This window comes from Stegostoma tigrinum, chromosome 3 (genome assembly GCF_030684315.1).
Source record: "Stegostoma tigrinum isolate sSteTig4 chromosome 3, sSteTig4.hap1, whole genome shotgun sequence".
In the NCBI taxonomy this organism is placed as follows: domain Eukaryota; kingdom Metazoa; phylum Chordata; class Chondrichthyes; order Orectolobiformes; family Stegostomatidae; genus Stegostoma; species Stegostoma tigrinum.
In genome coordinates this window covers 74787937-74807249 of record NC_081356.1, presented here as the reverse complement: position 1 = coordinate 74807249, position 19313 = coordinate 74787937, and the positions used below count along the sequence as shown (strand labels likewise).

General features: G+C 39.8%; 1 protein-coding gene across 8 annotated transcripts in view; it reads left to right on the top strand.

The window, feature by feature from the left end:
- The window catches only part of LOC125449638 (tumor necrosis factor alpha-induced protein 8), a 140058-nt gene extending 127820 nt beyond the window's left edge, over window positions 1-12238 (top strand). For 7 of the 8 annotated variants that reach the window (XM_048525500.2, XM_048525501.2, XM_048525508.2 and 4 more), the window contains one exon: window positions 9079-12238. In XM_048525500.2, coding sequence (XP_048381457.1) covers window positions 9079-9644 — 566 coding nt within the window. In that variant the 3' untranslated portion in view covers window positions 9645-12238. Of the gene's footprint in view, window positions 1-2555; window positions 2613-9078 lie in introns of those variants that run through there. The other variant, XM_059644676.1, reaches the window with a different exon arrangement.
- The last annotated feature ends 7075 nt before the right edge of the window (window positions 12239-19313 follow it).

The following is a 19313-nucleotide window of genomic DNA, read 5'->3' as shown; positions in this document are numbered from 1 at the left end:
CGAAGAACTTTACACAGGTTGGTGTTATCAATTTATGGACTATACTGTCAAAGACTCTTGAAGGGGGTATGGTCTGTTTAATCATGATTTGAAGTTTTCAAAATAGCCCTATTCTGGGTTTTGCCTACAGCAATTAGTGAGACACCTAACAAAAAATACCTCAGGTGGAAAGGTCCCTGTCCTAGTAGTTTCAATAATTGTAAACATTTTTCTCAAAGCGTTAATTATGAATGCTTAGCTGACTTCCAAAATTTATCACCTTATCAGGGATTATGAGTTCATAACTTGATTGACATCTCAGAGTGACTATTTAAGGCTTTAGCTACCATTAATGTGCAATGGGCAGAAGTATGTTGTTTTGTAAGTCAGTATCCATTTGAAATTTAAAAGGTTTTAATGGACTTCCAAGAATGCTTATTTATTTTTCATGATTGTAAAGGCTATATAAGGTTGTAAGAATTTTATTTGGTGTCAGTGTTTCTCTTGAGATTTGCCCATGGTGCAGGCTGTATGAGCTAAATTCGAAACTCCAACAAATGAATTTTAAAAAAATTTTTTGTTTTGTTTCTTTATATCGAAGAGGAAAATTCAGAAACATGGTGTGGATCAGCTGTTCTTTGTGGAAATTGTAAACTCTTTGTGCTAGTTTCTTGCTGCAGGGTGCAATTTGAAAAATTTTGGGTCTTTGAAGCTACATTTTGATCCTACATTGTGCTAGCTCTGTTGTAACACTGCCATTCCCATCTAGACTGTGTTTCTGGCAATGAGCCTAACTCCATTTCACACTTGGTCACCATGCAAACATTGTGCATTTTGGGGCCCTTTCTGTCAAGGCATGTTTGGTAATTTAGGAATCCAAGTAAAGAAATTCCAAGCACACAACAGCACTAATGTAATACTGAAACACAGATATTGGCCACTGTCTAGATTGTTTTTTGATTTATTTAATATTATTATTTGTGCCTAGGTACAGTAAAATGTATATAATGCCACCATGTTTTGGCACTATCATGGATTACAGGACAAATTACTGAGTAAGTTGTACATATTGGTAAAATACTGAATAAATTAACATTGCTCAAACTGAAACAGCTGCAGAAATTCCTCTTTTGCTCTCCATAGACTTCACCCTCTTTGCTCCTCCTAGTCTGACCTCGGAGAGTGGTTTTTCATAGCAGTGCAGATATGGGCTTGTGCACATAATTGTCACAATCACTCATGCTGGTCTGTGGGAATGTTCTCGCCTGTGGTGTATTTCAAGGCATTTGCTTTTTGGGGGAAGGACACCCCATATCCAATAAGTATAATTACAGGACATATTGAGGGAACTCATCAACACCTATTGTAAACTGAATGATGGCTGTTGATGGGTAAGATGGCCTTAATCTTTTATAAGTCTAATTTTGATTGTCTTTTGTATTCAACTGAATTCTATACATTAAATCCTAAACTTTACAGCTTAAACAGTGGAAGAGAAAGGTCTCCAATGGAAGAACAGTTGATTTAACAAAATCAGGTTAAGCCAGTTCCTCTATTATAGGGCCAGCCAAACCCTTTTGTGTTAACTTGCAACTTTGTTTTTTCCTTTATTCATATTTTTGTGGGATGTGGGTATTGCAGGCTGGCCGGCTTTTATTGCCCATCCCTAGTTGCCTTTCAGAAGGTGGTGGTGAGCTGCCTTCTTGAACTGCTGCAGTCCACCTGCTGTAGATTGACTCGCAATACATTAGAGAGGGATTTCCAGGATTTTGACCCCAGCGACAGTGAAGCAACGGCGATATACTTTCAAGTCAGAATGACTTGAAGGTGGTGGTGTTCCCATATATCTGCTACCCTTGTCCTTCTAGATGGAAGTGTTCGTGAGTTTACAAGATGCAGTCAGAGGATCTTTGCTGAATTTCTGCAGTGCATCATGTCGATAGTCCACACTGCTGCTACTGAGTGTCAGTGGTGGAGAGAGTGGATGTTTGTGGATGTAGTGCCAATCAAGCGGCTGCTTTGTCCTGGATGGTGTCAACCTTCTTCAGTGTTGTACTCATCCAGGCAAGTGGGAGAAGTATTCCATCATATTCCTGATATATGTCCTGTTGATGGTGGACAGGCTTTGGGGAGTCAGGAGGTGAGTTACTTGCCACAGTATTCCTAGCTTCTGTCCTGCTGTTGTAGCCACTGCATTTATGTGGTGAGTCCAGTTGAGTTTCTGATCAACGATAACTCTCAGGATGTTGATAGTGCGAGATTCAGTGATGGTAAAATCATTGAATGTCAAGGGGGCAATGGTTAAATTGTCTCTTGTTGGTGATGGTCATAACCTGGCATTTGTGTGGTGCAAATGTCACTTGCCACTTGTCAGCCTAAGCCTGGATATTGTCCAGATCTTGTTGCATTTGAACACACACTGCCTCAGTGTCTGAGGAGTTGCGAATGGTACTGAACATTGTACAATCATCAACAAACATCCCCACTTCTGACCTTATGATAGAGTGAAGGCCATTGATGAAGCAGCTGAAGATGGTTGAGCCTCAGACACTACCCTGAGGAACTCCTACAGAGATGTTCTGGAGCTGAGATGACTGACTTCCAGCAACCACAACCATCTTCCTATGTGCCAGGTATGACTCCAACCACCAGAGAGTTTGCACCCTGATACCTATTGATTTGAGTTTTGCTAGGGCTCTGTGATGGTTGAATGCAGCCTTGATATCAAGGGCTGTTACTCTCGCCTCACCTCTGCTATTCAGCTCCTTTGTCCATATTTGAACCAAGGCTGTAATGAGGACAGGAGCTGGGTCACCCCGACAGATCATCCACTCAGCACTTCTGGCTGAAGATTGCTGCGAAAGCTTCAGCCTTTTCCTTTGCACTGATGTGTTGGGCTATTCCATAATTGAGGAGAGGGATATTTGTGGAGCCTCCTCCTCCATTGAGTTGTTTAATTGTCCACCACCATTCATGACTGGATGTGGCAGGACAGAGTTTAGATCTGGGATTGCTTTGCTCTGACTCTCAGTTACACTGCTTATGCTATTTGGCATACAAATAGTCCTGTTTGGTAGCTTCAGCAGCTTGACACCTCATTTTCAATTGGTGTTGCTCCTGGCATGCCCTGCTGCACTCTCCATTGAACCAGAGTTGATCCCCTGGCTTGATGATAATGGTTCAGTCGGGGATATGCCGGGCCATGAGGGTACAGATTGTGCTGGAGCAAGATTTGCTGCTGTTGATGACCCACAGCACCTCGTGGATGCCTCGTTTTGAGTTGCTAGATCTGTTCAAAGTCTATCCTCTTTAGCACGATGGAGGTTATTCCCAATGTGAAAGCGGGACTTCATCTCCACGAGAACTAAGCGATAGCCTCTCTTACCAATACTGTCATGGACAGATGGCATCTGCTGGTGGCAGATTGGTAAGGATGAGGTCAGGTATGTTCTTCCCTCTTACTGGTTCCTTCACCATCTGCTGCAGGCCCAGTCTAGCAGCTATGTCCTTTAGGACCCGGCCAGCTCTTTTTCAGTAGTCCTGCTACTAAGCTACCCTTGGTGATGGACATTGAAATCCCTCACCCAAAGTACATTTTGTGCCCTTGCCATCCTCAGTGCCTCCTCTAAGTGTTGATCAACATGGAGGATTACAGATTCATCAGCTGAGGGAGGATGGCATTTGGTAATCAGTGGGAGGTTTCCTTGCCCATGTTTAACCTGAAGCCTTGAGACTTCACGGAGTCTGGAGTCCATGTTGAGGACTCCCAGAGCAATTCCCTCCCAACTGTAAACCACTGTGCAGCCCCCTGTGCTGGGTCTGTCCTGCTGGTGGGACAGGACATATCGAGGGATGGTGATGGTGGTGTATGAGTCATTGTTTGTAAGGTATGATTCTGTAAGCATGACTATGTCAGGCTGTTGCTTGGCTAGGCTGTGAGACAGCTGTCCCAATTTTGGCACTAGCCACCAGATGTTAGCGAGGAAGATTTTGCATGGTTGATAGGGCTGTTTCTGCCATTGTCTTTCCTGGTGCCTAAGTTAATGTCTGGTGATCCATCCAGTTTCATTCTTTGAGACACAAAAACAAAGTTTCTGAAAAAGTTGAGCACGTCTGGCAGCATCTATGGAGGAGAAAACAGAGTTAACGTTTCGGGTCCGGTGACCCTTCCTCAGAACCAAGCAACTTTTCCAGCAACTTTGTTTTTGTTCCTGATTTACAGCATCTGCAGTTCCTTTGGTTTTCGTTCTTTGAGACTTTGTAGTGATTGGTACAAATAAGTGACTTGCTAGGTCATTTCAGAGGGCAACTGAGAGTCAAACAAATTAATGTGAGCTTGGAATCACACGTAGGCCAGACCAGGTGAAGGTGACAGATATCCTTCCCTGAAGGACATTAAGCAACCAGAACATTATTTGGGTCGCTACAGTAATAGACTTGCAAAAATACCACCAGGCTATTGACTTCCCTCTCGGAGATAATTTGACTGCTACTTATAACAGTGTTGTGAGTTGGGTAATTGAAGGAGTTGGGGAAAAAGGTGTTTCTTTGCTTTTGCTTGTACTATCATTTCCATCGTCCAGGAATTGGTTATTACTCAGCTACAGGCAAATAAACTACATTTGTGGTGACTTCCTCATAAGTGATGAAGGTTCATTCTATTCCTAAAGTTCAAAATGGTATAGTGACTCATAGAATGGTTAAGAAAATATATAAAAACATAATTAAATATACAACAAATTGACTAATTCAAACACATTAATGGTGCTACAGTTGGTGATGTGTCACAGCTGCAGCATGTAGGAGGTACTGGATGCCAGTTTGATTAGGGCAAACATATCTGCTATAAGTGCATCAAGTTTGAGCAGCTTTGGCTCAGAGTTTGCGTTAGCTGAACTACAGACACACATAAGGGACAGGCTAAGATACTTTGTACCAGAGGCAGTCACACCTCTTAGGATAGAGTTTTCTAATTTGGTTGGCATTCAGGAACAGGAGAGTTTGCTCATGAGCAGCAGGTAAGGGTCAGCACTCTGAAAATGATCTTAGACCAGGCTGGCAGGGCCTGGTAGCATGGCCTCCAGTGTCAGCCTTCTGGGAAGAGGGCTCCTCTACTTTGCACCATGTGTCCACAGGTCTCTGTTGAAGAATCCTCGCCATTTCCATCATCTTGTGACTCCATCCTTGACTGAGCAGGGCAGTTTCAGAATGCCAGTGCTCTTTGGGTGCACAGCAGCATTCCAAAGATGGCATGGGTGTAAGAGATTCGCAGTGCACAGAGTTGTTCTGGGAATGGCTTGTGGTAAGATGGGGCAGAAATTGGATGTAACAGATGTCATAGGGGCACGACAGGTAATTAATGCAACAGCTTTGGCAGGTTACAACAAAGAAACTGGCTCAGCCTCATGGTGAATAACCCTGCACTTAACCAAAAAAGTCATGAGATTCAGCCCAAAGTTGCAAACATTTAAATGGTCAATACAGTGTGGAGCCGGAGGAACACAGCAGGTCAGGCAGCATCAGAGGAGCAGGAAAGTCGATGGGCTTACACTCTTCTTGATCCGAGTGACCGAAACATTTAAAGGTATCTTTCAGTATACACAGAAAGGATGCATTCTAAAGAGTCGGAGAAATTCTAAACATCAGACTTGGCATCCTTGGTTAACTAGAAAGGTTAAAGATGATATCAAACTTAATGAAAAAGCATGAGCACCGCACACACAGACACGCCGCACATGCAGACACACTTGCATAGACACGGGCGCATATACACAGACCTAAACACCAACTGTGTGCACTTCTTACTTTTTAAATTTGAGTGTTCAGAGTGTGCCTCCATCTTCTTGTTTACCGACTTTCACTGGCAATGCCTACCTCTGATGAAGGAGCTACTGATTTTCCAGTGTTGGATAATGTCCACTTGGCTGGTTCTCCCACATTCTACTTTCCATGCTCTGCATTAGTCATCCAAAGATCTGATTGAGACATTTAAGATTATTATCTGATTGAGACGTATAAGATTATTAAGGGATTGGACACTGTGGAGGCAGGAAGCATGTTTCCGCTGATGGGTGAGTCCAGAACCAGAGGACAGTTTAAAAATAAGGGGTAGGCCATTTAGAACAGAGTTGAGGAAAAACTTCTTCACCCAGAGAGTGGTGGATATATGGAATGCTCTGCCCCAGAAGGCAGTGGAGGCCAACTCTCTGGATGCTTTCAAGAAAGAGATAGACAGAGCTCTTAAAGATAGTGGAATCAAGGGTTATGGGGATAAGGCAGGAACAGGATACTGATTGTGGATGATCAGCCATGATCATAATGAATGGTGGTGCTGGCTCGAAGGGCCGAATGGCCTACTCCAGCACCTATTGTCTATTGTCTATTGTTTCTGTTGTAACTGTCAGCAAGGCTGACCGCCCTGATGCTCGTTGACCTATGTTGACTGCTGGACAAGCAACATTCTGATGTTAAAATTGCATAGAATTTCATATCTCAGGTACTGACTCAGAAACTGAGCATTTTGCCCACTAATCCATTATGGTGTTTGTGCTTCACTCAGATTTCCTGCTATCTTTCCTCATCTAAATTGACCACTATAACAATCTATTCAATTTTCCCTCAAATGGTTTGTCATGCTTCGCTTTACCATTATCGATAGTATTCTGTTTGATCGACATTCTCACCATTCTTTGGATAAAGAAGTTTTGTTTGATTTTTGCATTGGGCACTTGGTCACTATATTATACTGAGCCTCTAATTATATGCATCTTCACAAGAGGAAACATTCTCTCTGCCTGCATTCTTTCAAAGCCTTTTGTAACTTTCAAACATCTCTATTTTTTTCGAGACAACAGAAACAACCTTTCAATCCTTTTCAGATGTGTACTCTATCACATCTTGTACTTGTAAATCTAGATAAATCTTCTCTGCTCCCTCACCAGTGTCCTGAATCTTTTCAATTATATGTAAACAGATCTCTATGCAGTAAACTACATGGTTTAAACAAGAACTTGCCTACTTTTGAATTCTACCCTGCGAGAAATGAAGTCAAGCACTTAGTTTGCATTTTTTCTATAACCTTGCTATCCGTTGGTGCATCTCTTAGAGATATGTTTACTTGTACTTCGAGATTCCATTGTCCCTCTACCTCGATTCTCACCTTCTGAGTTACAAGGGGACCTTCCTCCCAAAATGTACTACCTCACATTTATGACAAACTTATTTTGCTAATTACTTTCATCATTATCAGTGTTGACTATCCCCAAATCTGATCTCACCCACGATCTTAGAAATTTACACTTCTCTGTTTTCACTGCCAAATGCCACGTCTGCCTAACATGCAAGCCAGTTTGTTTAGATCCTGTTGCAGTCAGTTGATATCGTCCTTATGCTACTTAGAAGTTTGGAATCACTGGAAAATCCTGAAAATAGTAAAGTAAATATTTATAGACATGCATCAAAAAACATTCATATTGCTTGTCAAATAGTCTAGCTTGTACCAAGCTATTGCTTAAAGATTATTAGATACCCTAGTAAGTTGATAAATCAATTTTGACTTCTTATCAGTGTACCTTAAAAATAATTAATAATGTTTGTGATGTCTTTGAGGCCTTGTGGGATTTTGTCAATATAAGTTACTTCTTTCTTATATTTTCATGTCATGAGAAAAGTGATTCTTCAGGCACTCTCTTTGAATAATAAAATGTAATTACCCAGGTGAGTATCCAAGTACTTTGCCACATGTCACTGAAATTAAAGTGTAGATTAACCTTGAGGAGTACAAAACCTTCTTTGAAACTTACATGTTCGTTAATTGTTAAAAGGACTTCTATTAACTGCACAATTTTGTTTTATTACTGAACGTAGTGCAACCTTTAATAAAACTGATCCCTGCTTGACTGTGCATTTTATGAACACATTTACAAAGTTTCTGAGTGACACTGAAATTACAACGTAAAACTGATTTTAGCTTCCAGCATATTTTTTTTTCTGTTAACTTGAGTCAGCATCAGATTTTCTTTTTCATTATACACAAATTGCGATGTAAAGCAGAATGTATTGCCTGTTCCTTGTGTCTTCTCCTGGCACTGCTGTGTAGACTATGGTGAAAGTGCTACCACAATTGAGTTAAGTAGAAAATTCCAGGATTGTGACCAAGAGAATCTGCAGAATTTTCAGAGGAGCTCAGTACAATGCATTTTTCTAAAAATAAATTGAAGAGTTGTGGCCCTTGCTGGCTGGGCCAGCATTTAATACCCACCTTTAGTTTCCCTTGAGATGGTGGTGATGAGTTGCCTTCTTGAATTCCCGTAAGCATTTGGTGTCGATATGCCCAAAAATACTGTCAGGGAAGAAGTTCCAGGATTTTAACCCAGTGACATTGAAGGAACTATGTTGTATTTCCAAGTCAGGATGGTGAAAATGGGGCAAGCTTCTTTCTTCAATGCAGGACACTATGCAGTGACAAGCCCACCCCTCCCATGCCACGCTTCCAGTAATTTGGCATTTAAGGATCTCACCATAGTGAGAGGATGAGTGGGCCACCCAATTCTCCCTTTCTCCCTATCACTGATAACATTTGTGAAATGGTTGATAGGTACAGGGGATAATGCTGCAGGCCCAGTGCTGTTTTTCATCGAGTAGAATGTTTCTGTTAACAGTTGTAGCTTTTAGAATCTATATTTTTACCTTCTCTACATTTTTTCAAATCTGATAATGTGGCATTTTGAACACATAGCCTGCAAAATTATTAAGGAATTTTTGTATTTCTATAAAAATGTTTGCCAGATATACAAACCATGATTTTTTTTATTTGATCTTGAAAATTATTTTACAAGCATTAAAGACCCAAAGTAATAATGCTGAATAACACGCAGATATTCACTTTCAGGTTTGAAGCAAATAATGTGCCAGAATTCTCTGGTCAAATCTCAATATGATCAGAAGTATTGTGCAGTATTACATTTGATGGAAGTGTGTCCTTGGAAAAAAAGGTCACATTATGAGGAAATAATTCAAACAGAACAAAAACATTTGAGCTAATTCTGCTATTTTCACAATTTTGGATCATTTGCTTAAACTATCTTTTCATGTTTTCAGTGGCCACTGAAGTCTTCAATTCCAAAAGCCTGGCTGTTCAGGCCCAAAAGAAAATACTTGGCAAGATGGCATCAAAGTCGATAGCAACTGCATTGATTGATGATACAAGCAGTGATGTTTTGGATGAGCTATACAAAGCAACCAAGGAATACACACAGAACAAAAAAGAAGCAGAAAAAATTGTCAAAGATCTTATAAAGGTAATCATAAAACTAGGAGTCTTGTACAGGAATAGCCAATTCAATCAAGATGAGCTGATGCTTGTGGAGAAGTTCAAGAAGAAAGTTCATCAGTTAGCTATGACCATTGTGAGTTTTCATCAGGTTGACTTTACTTTCGATCGGCATGTTCTGTCCAAACTTCTGAATGAATGCAGAGACCTGCTTCATCAAATCATTGATCGGCATCTCACCACCAAGTCACATGGACGCATCAACCATGTTTTTAATCACTTTTCAGATTGTGAGTTCTTAGCTGTGCTGTACAATCCATTCGGATCTTACAAAGCTTCTCTGCAGAAAATATGTGATGGTGTCAACAAAATGCTAGATGATAAAAGCATATAATCAGCAATTTGTAACATTTCCTGTAAAACATGTTGAAAACTTGCTAAAATATGAAGGAATAATGTCATGTAAAATTTGTTTTCGTTATAATTGTATATTTTGACAAGTTTTTTTTAAAAGAAGTGTTTTCTATATCGATAACAATATGCATAAAGGAGAATAAGTACTCCTATCAATTATTTGTCCATCTTGAACACCTGCTGTCCAGTACCTAGCAGATGATTATTTGTAGCCTGTGGAATGAAACTGAAGAGTTCAGATAAATTAGCAAAATTGAATGCAGTTTTAGTTTTTAGACTATTATAGAAAACAGAATGCATTGTTTCCTTTTTGTAAAGTTATGACTATACAAGAACTAACACAACAGATTGCAAATAAACTGAAAATATTATGTTCTAGGATGAAGATTGCAGAATGTAAGTTAAATGGTATATGTACATTAGCAGTGTTAAGACAAAATGTAACAAATAGCATTTTAATACTTTTCATCCCTTTCCATCTGTATTATACAATTTTCATCAGCTCACTTGAATTACTTGGACTGATGAAGCTACGGACTTTGAACTAGTGTGTGGAGATGTAATATATTAATCTAAATCTCAGATGCTTATTTTATTCTAGAATACTCAAATGGCTAGTAACTTTCATAAATCAATTGTACTTTATGATCAGCATAGTTATTATGACTGTTATTGCGTCTGGAGCAACTTCTATTCTTATGCAAAATATTAGTTTGTAGTAAGCCAAAGAATAAATTTCCATTGAACACGGAGTGACATCGCCATAAGTAATTGTTCAGTCATTTTATTCTCCATTGAAACCAACATTTACAGCAAGATTGAACTGAATGCATTAAATTATCAACTGTCCAATTCATGACAAGCTCATTATATGATAAGTTTTTAGTTTTGAAAATACAATAAAAAGAGTTTTCAGTAAAAGAATAATAATTGGCTTGTTTTTAAAATTAAATCTTGAAGTCGGAAAGACTATTTTACATGCATAAAAGATTAAATATTTTTGGCATAATTATTGTTTAAATTTTATAATTGGGGACATCTAAAATAGATTAAAAAGATCATCTAGTCATGGAAGGAGGCCATTCAGCTGGTTGCATAAATGTCAATCTCTCCAGCAAACTAGTCAGTCCATTCCTTCCATCTATTCTGTTAACTCTGCAAATTTATGACTTTCATGTTCCTATACAATGGGGTTTTGAAATCATTGATAGCCTCCACTTTAATTACTCTGCAAGAAGAAAGTCTCCCTTCTCTCCTGACTTTTGACATCAAACATCACATGGATATTTTCAGCCAGAAGGCCGAAAGCTTGAGCAAAGCGATAGGTTTTAAGGAATTTCTAAAGGTAGACAGTAAACCATGGGAATGGGTAGAGGAAGCCTTGGCTTTGAGTGTGGCACATCTGAAGTCTAGACTGCTGGAGGTCAAATTTTGAGGAGCACAGATACCTTGGATGACTGTATATCTAGAAACCATCATATAGATCAGATGTTCAAGGCCATTGAGGGAGTGTAAATCAAAGGTGAGAATTTTAAAATAAAGGCATCATTTGACCAGATGTTCCTGATGTCTGGCTGTCTTTGCATTCGCTTAAATTTTAATCCATGCAACTGATCAGGCACGAAGGAGGTCCCTTGAAACTAATAAGGACATTCTTCAAATATGTGTAATGCCACTTAGGTCTGAGTGAATTTTTGTAACCATAGGCTTGAGTGCCAAAGCTGTTGTAGGCAGAAGGCATGAAGCCTGAAATAGACCTGGCCACTCTATCAAAATCTCATCTGAAAGATTGGAAATTAGAATTAGAGTTCCAGGAATGAAAAAAGAAAACAGGCAGAAGTGAAAAGAGTAAGAGAAAGGAGAAAAGCATCATAGAATTCCTACAGCATGGAAACAGGCTATTCAGCCCATCAAGCCTACGCCAACCCTTGGAAGACCATTGCACCTAGATCCACTCTCTCACCCTATCCCTGTAATCCAGTATTTCCTGTGGCTAACCCACTTGCTCTGCTCATCATTGAACGGTGGGAGGAAACTCATGCAGACACAGGGAGAATGTACAAATTACACACAGAGCCACCTGAGGGTGGAATCAAACACGAGCCCTGGTGCTGAGCCACTGTGCCCACACTACATGCAGGGATAAGTGGAGAGAGAATTCCAGGAAAAAGGAGAAAAAAAAAGCCATCTGGTGGCAGGGGGAAAGGTGGGGAAAGGTTGAGAAAGAACTGAGAAAGCTCAAATATGACAATAAAATGACAGTTTGAGCTGAATAGGGAGAACTTATTTTTGGTATTGGAGAACTTGTTGGTAACACAATGACACTAGGCCGAAGCCAAGCTTTGATTACTTTTTTTCCAAAGTATCCCTGGGTATTATCAAATTTGAATGAAATTAACATTCATAGCCTTTGAAAAGGTTGCAAAATAGGTTAAACCAGCGTGAGGAAATTTGAACTCACGTGTGACAAAGCCAGTTCACTGGAGAGGCACATAAGCTTTATTCTATGATAACAAAGTGTGGAGCTGGATGAACACAGCAGGCCAAGCAGCATCTCAGGAGCACAAAAGCTGACGTTTCTGACCTAGGCCCTTCATCAGAGAGGGTCTGATGAAGGGTCTAGGCCCAAATCGTCAGCTTTTGTGCTCCTGAGATGCTGCTTGGCGTGCTGTGTTCATCCAGCTCCACACTTTGTTATTTTGGATTCTCCAGCATCTGCGGTTCCCATTATCACTAACATTCATTCTGTGTTGCCTTCTACTTCCTACATATTTTCAATTAACCTCAAAGTACTGGAAAAACTCAGCAGGTCTGTGGAGAGAGAAGCAGAGTTAATGTTTCAAGGTCAATATCGGAAGATCTCTGTTCAAGGCAATGAGAAACGTTAAACAGCATCTTGAGAGTGCTTGGCCAAGGCACTTTCAGAATGTGCAAAAGAGCTGCTCAAACTATTATTGAATTTGAAAGAGTTAAACAATTCACATTTGGACATTCGATGCAAACAGCTTAAAACACTTATGAAAGGTAGAGGAATTAAAAAATGGCTTTCTGCTCAATGATAAAATCACATACAGGAACAAACCATTTAATTGCCAGAGATGCAACATAGTTCTAAAATAGGATGGTGTACTAAAATGGTAAGGAACTGGAAAATTGGGTGTGATCTAAGTTTGGGAGATCAAGTGCAGTCTGGATGGTTGCTTGGTAGTACACCTCCGTTCATTCACAAGCATAACCGTTGCCTTCCGGCTGTTTGCTACTTCCACAAACCATTCTACTCTTGAGCTCATATTTCCGTTTTTGACCTACAACAGTGTTTCAGTGAAGCCCAGTGCAAGCTGGATGGATAGCACCTCATCTGCTATGTCGGCACTTAGAGCCTTTTGTACTGAAATTTGAGTTCAACAACTTCAGACCATGAATTCCACACTCCATTTTGATATCTCCTCTCTTTTAACCCTAAGAGTATATCCTTAAACTTCTCATGTGTCACATCTACATGCAGTCCCCTGACACCTGAAATTGCAACTCCAGTTTGCTCATACATTGATGGTATACAGGTCTACCTCACCATTCTAATTCCCTAATTATTTCTGACTCTCTGACATTTTCCATCTGCACCTTGCCTCAGTTCCTCTGCTGCTGAAATTCTCATCTAAAATTTTGTTATTTTCAGACTCAATGATTCCAACACATTCCTGGCCAAATTCCAAGATTGCAACCTCTGCAAACTTGAGCTCATCCAGAGTTTAGCTGCCCATTTACTAACCTGTAGCAAATTACATTGGTCAATTGCTCCTTTGCTTGCTGACCACACTGGTCTTTGATTTATATCTTTATTTTAAAATAAAAATTCCCAACTTGTTTTCAAGTCCCTCCATTGTGTCATCTCTCCCTTTCTCTGCAATCTCCTCCAACATTACAATATTCTATGATATCTGCACGTTTGGTCATCTGACCTCTGAGTACTACCATTAAAAACCTTCCCTTCAACTGCCTAGGCCCTAAGTTCTAGAATAAGAACAAAGTGCAATGGATGCTGGAAATCTGAAATGAAAACAGTAAGTGCTGGGGAAACTTGGCAAGTTTGGCAGCATCTGTACAGAAAAAAACCAAGTTTTGAGTCCAACATGCCTTCTTCAGAATGGAAAGGGATTGAAAGTATTTTAATGCAGTTGGAAAGGGAGGAAGAGGAGCAAGTGCTTCAGATGGGACTGATGCCCAGAGAAAAAAGGTAAAGGGAATGCTAATGGTAAGGAGAAACATTATTGATATTGTTAATAGCACAAAATAACTCGGTTTTGCTGCAAACATGACATGGGTCCTGGTGGGTGGGGCATGGTAGAGCTTTGCAGTGTGGTAGAGAGATGTAATCACATTGGAGAGCAGCATACATGGTTTGAAATTGTTCAACTCCAAGATGAGTTATGAAGATTGTAGGTGGAAAATGAGATGCTCTTTATCCAGCTTGGGTCAGGCTTTCACTCTAAGTTCTAGAATTCATTCCTTTTTACCTCCTTTAAAACATTCCTTCAAACCCGCCCCTTTGATCTAGCTATTGGCCATCTGTATAATGTCTGCTTATGTGGCTTGACATATTTTATTTTATAATGTCCCTGTTAAATGGTTTGTGACATTTTGTTATAATAAAGATGATACAAAATACAAATGATTATACTTGGATAATTTTTGTACTGCCTAAAAGTCTGCATAAAATGTCAAGGAACCTGGAGGAAGCTGGCAACAACTGGACAGAATATGAAGACTATAAGGTATTGAAGCAGAATTAGCCATTCAGTCCACTGACTCATTCAAACATAGCTGTTTCTCAACCCCATTCTTCGACCTTCTCCCCGTAGCCGTTGACCCCCTTACTAATCAAGAACGTATCTATCTCACTCTTAATACACACAATGACTTGGCTTCCACAGTCTTCTGTGGAAATGAGTTTCACAGATTCACTACCCTCTGGCTGAAGATATTCCTCTTATCTCAGTCCCAGAAGATTGTCCCTTCACTTTGAGACTATGCTCTCGGGTCCTTGTCTCTCCTACTAGTGGAAACATCTTCGCCACTTCCACTCTATCCAAACCTGTAAGTTTCAATATCTCATCTTTCTAAACACCATCAAGTACATCTCTAGAGTGCTCAACCACCCCTCATATCACAAGACCTACATTCCTTAGATCATTCTTGTGAACCTTCTCTGGAATCCCTCCAAATCAGTACCTCATTCCTTGGTTACAGGGCCCAAAACAGCTCACAATATTCCAAATGCAGTATGAACAGAGCTTTATACAGCCTCAACAGTACATCACTGCTCTTATATTCTAACACTCTTAAAATGAATGTCAACATTGCATTAGCTTTCTGAACTGCCAGTTGAACGTGCTTGTTAACCCTAAGAGAATCCTGAACTGGGACTCCTGAGTCCTTTTGTGATTCAGTTTTCTGAAGACTTTCCCCATTTATAAAATAGTCTATGCCCTGAACCTGCCTACAAAATGCACAATTTCACATTTTCCAACATTATATTCAACCTACCACTTATTCGCCCACTCTCCTAGCATATCCAAGTCCTTTTGCAGCCTCCCCATTCCCGCAACACTACCTATCCTTGCACCTATCTTTTTGTTTCCAAACTTTGCCCTCAGTTCCTCCATCCACATTGTTAATACATAATGTGAGTAGTTGCAGTCCCAACATTGACACCGATGAACTCAATCAGTCACTGGTTGCCATCCTGAAAAAGATACCTTTATCTCCTCTCTCTGCATTCTGCCAGTCAGCCAACCCTCTATTCTGCCAATACCCTGCCTCTAACACATTGGCTCTTATTTAGCACCTTCCTATGTGACACCTTCTTAAAGGCCTTCTGAAAATCCAAATATATCACGTTCAATGGCTCTCCCTTGTCTAATTTGCTCATTGTATCCTTTAAAAAATTCTAACAGATTTTTCAGGGATGGTCTCCCCTTTATGAAACTGTGCTGACTCAGCTCTATTTTACCATGTACTTCTCCAAACTCTCTGCAATCTGATTCCTAATAATGTACTCTAAAATCTTACCAATGACTGAAGTCAGGCTAACTTGCCTATAATTTCCTGTCTTCTACCTCCCTCACTCCTTAAACAGAGGTGTTACATTACCAGTTTCCAGTCCTCTGGGACCCCCCCCCCAACCCCCCCCCCCCCGTTTGTCCCCAGCCAGCTTGTCATCTTGCAAGATCTCTCTCATGCAGGTTCAGCTTGATCCAATCACAAGTGTAAATGTCAACGTTCAAAGTGGTTTATTTGTATTGGAGTACTGCAATAATCAGTAATTGGTCTTCCAATGCAGTTGTTGCAGTTGCTCTGAGCAGCTCAAATATTCTCAGGATCTTACATGTTTCAAATAAATCATTTCTGACTCTTCTAAACTCCAGATACTACAAGGCTAGCCTGTCTAGATTTTCTTTATTAGGCATTCTGCTCATTAAAGGTATTAATCTAGCCATGAATTGCTACCAATGCATTAACATCCTTCCATATATCGGTGACAGTACTGTACATAGTACTCCAGAAATGGTTTCATCTATGCTCTGTATAACTGAAGCATTAATTCATTACTCTTGCATTCAATTCCCCCCACATAAAACTAAACATTCTATTAGCTTTCCTGATTACTAGTTGTTCCTGCATGTTAACCTTCTGTGATTCATGATCTAAGACACCCAGATCGCTCTGCATCTCAGAACTCGGCAACTTCTCACCATTGAGATATTATGCTTCTGTTTTTCACTCTTTCTGCCAAAATGGACAATTTCACATTTGCCATATTGAAGTTCATTTGCCAAATCTTAGTCCACTTGCTTAACCTATCTATATTATTTTATGCTATAAGGAGCTATAACACTTCACAACTTACTTTCCTTGTTATCCTTATGTCATCAGCAAATTAGCTACATACCTGTTTTCCCTTCATAAAAGTCATTTACATAAATTATGAAGAGTGAGACCCCAGCACCAACTCCTGTGGCACAACACTCATGATATTCTGTCAGGCTTCCTACTAGCCAGTCATTCTTCTATCCATGTCCATATATTAACCCCTATAACATGAGCTTTTATTTCCTGCAATAACATTTGATACGACACATTATCAAATACCTTCTGGAAATCTAAATACAATACGTCATCTGGATTTCTTTTATCTACATCACAAGTTGTTTCTTTAAAGAATTCCAGTAAATTGATTTAAGCATGATTTCCCTTTGACAATCCATGTTGGCTCTGCCTGATAATCTTCATCTTATCCAAGTGCCCTGTAATAACATCTTTAAAGCAGTTTCTAACATTTTCTCTGGAATAGATATTAAGCTAACCTGCCTATAGTTTCCTGCTTTCTGTACCCCTCTCTTTTTGAATAAAGAAGTTAGTTATTTTTCAATCTAAAGGAACTTTCCCAGAACCTAATGAGTTTAGGAAAACTAAAATAACTGCATCAACTATCTCTCTAGTTACTTCTTTCATGACACAAGGATGGAATCCATCAAGATCTTGGGGCTTGTCAACACAAATTCCAACAGTTTACTCAATACTACTCCTCTGGTAATTATAATTTTCTTTGAGCTCTTCCTTCACTTTCAAATCCTGATTTACACCAATTTCCCATTAGAACAGCTCCCTTCTGTCCTAATATCGGTGCTCGTGTCCCCTGAACTGAAACTAATTCCTCCCACACCAATCTTTGAGTCATGTATTTAACTCCTTGATGTTATTTCCCCTATACCAGTTCGTTCATGGCTCAAGCAGTAATCCTGAGATTATTTGATTGGAGGCTCTAGTTTCTAATTTAGCTTCTAACTGTTCAAATTCTTACAGCAGAACCTCCTTTCTAAGCCCATCAATGTTGTTTCAGTGCTTGTGTACTAATGTGAACAACATCATCTGTATCCCTCCTTGCCCATTTCACATTTCTCTCCAGCCTTGAGGAGGTATCCTTAAGATTGGCAATGGGAAGATAACACAGCCTTTGGGATTCCTGCTCATGGCTGCAGCAAACAGTGAATATTCCCCTAATTATCCTGTGACCTACCACTGTTATTTGTCTATTTCCTGCCCCTACTTGATGTTTGCCCATCCTGCCTGCTGTCCAAGCTCCCATCCACACAACTTGCAAGAATGGCATAACTGTTGGACAATTGCAGGTTCTGCTGTCTTCAAAAACTACCCATTGGGTCCACATACCTGTCTCACCTGCAGTTGCACTCTCCTGTCCCTGATCACAGACCAAATTTAAATTACATAATCAGACAAGTGTGACCAACTTCTGGAGCCAAGTATCCAGGTAACTTTTCCCTTCCTTGACATGTTGCAATATCTGCAGTTTGGACTCCAGCTCTTTATCTTGGATCCAGTGTTTGTCAAGCTCTGAGCACTTGCCAAATGCATTCACTCTGGATTATCTTGCAGTCCAACTGCTGTCAGCCACAGCAGCAAACTATCACCCGACCTGCCGTCTCTAATGTATTTTGTCCCATGTATTAGTAACTTACTAAACTATCACTGCTCTTTACAATTGCAGGACCTCCTGTTCTTTGCACTTTATTATAATAAAGTTTTTTGTACACTGATATCATCCTTACACTTTCCAAACTATTTTGAAGAGAAAAAGAGAGCATAAAAAGGCTAAGACATAACACAAATTAAAGACATGACTTTTAACTTAAAGATTAGAAATACCCCCAAACTTACTCACCAATCAGATGCTTTGATTCAGCAAAAACAAGTAAACGTTGCTTTCCTTCCTCTACTTAACTCCTTGAGATGCTAAACACTGCCACGGCATTAAAATTTGCACTACATAGGCCATTTATTTATACTCCCAACAGAAAGGGTCAATCTTAGACATTTAGTGAGAATCTACTTTCAGCTTATTCTTAATTGAACTACTCTTTCAGTGCAAACCTTGATTAAAACCCTGTTTAAGATTAATAACTCTGGAATTTAAACTGTAGATTTTAATGTCATACCAAGTCCAAACTAAATTAGGCTTGCTCTCAATAAAAAAAAGGTCTTCCTTATCCAACAAATGCAGACACTCAATTAATTTAACTGAATGCTATGTTTACATCATTTGGGTAAAAGTGTTCTGCCACTACTTTACTACAGTTCCAGCATAGAACTAAAGAAACCTTGGGAAAATGTTGTGATAATGCTTACATATTTTGTTTTGGTGTTTCTAATGCTCTTCATCCAAAATTATAACTAATGGCTAGGAGAAATTGTACAGAAATTTACTCTCATAGAGCATGTTTTGGTGTGTGCCACTCTGCTGTTTTAGCAGTGACTTCAATCAGGCCAACCTCAAGAAACTGCTACTAAAATACCATCAGTTCCACCAGAGGTCTGAACACCTTTGACCGTTGCTATACAATATCAAAGATGCATACTTTCTATCACCTATCTGTATTTTGAAAAATCAGATCAAAATGCTGTGCCCCTCCTCCCAGCTTATAAATAGAAATTGAAGCATGAGGACCCAGTACAGAAAATAGTGCAGTGTTGGCCTGAAGGAACAGAAGGGCTCCTACAGGACTGCTTAGAGTTGGTGGACTGTCTGATATTCAAGAACTCAGCGGCCAACCTAAACAAGTATGCCACGATC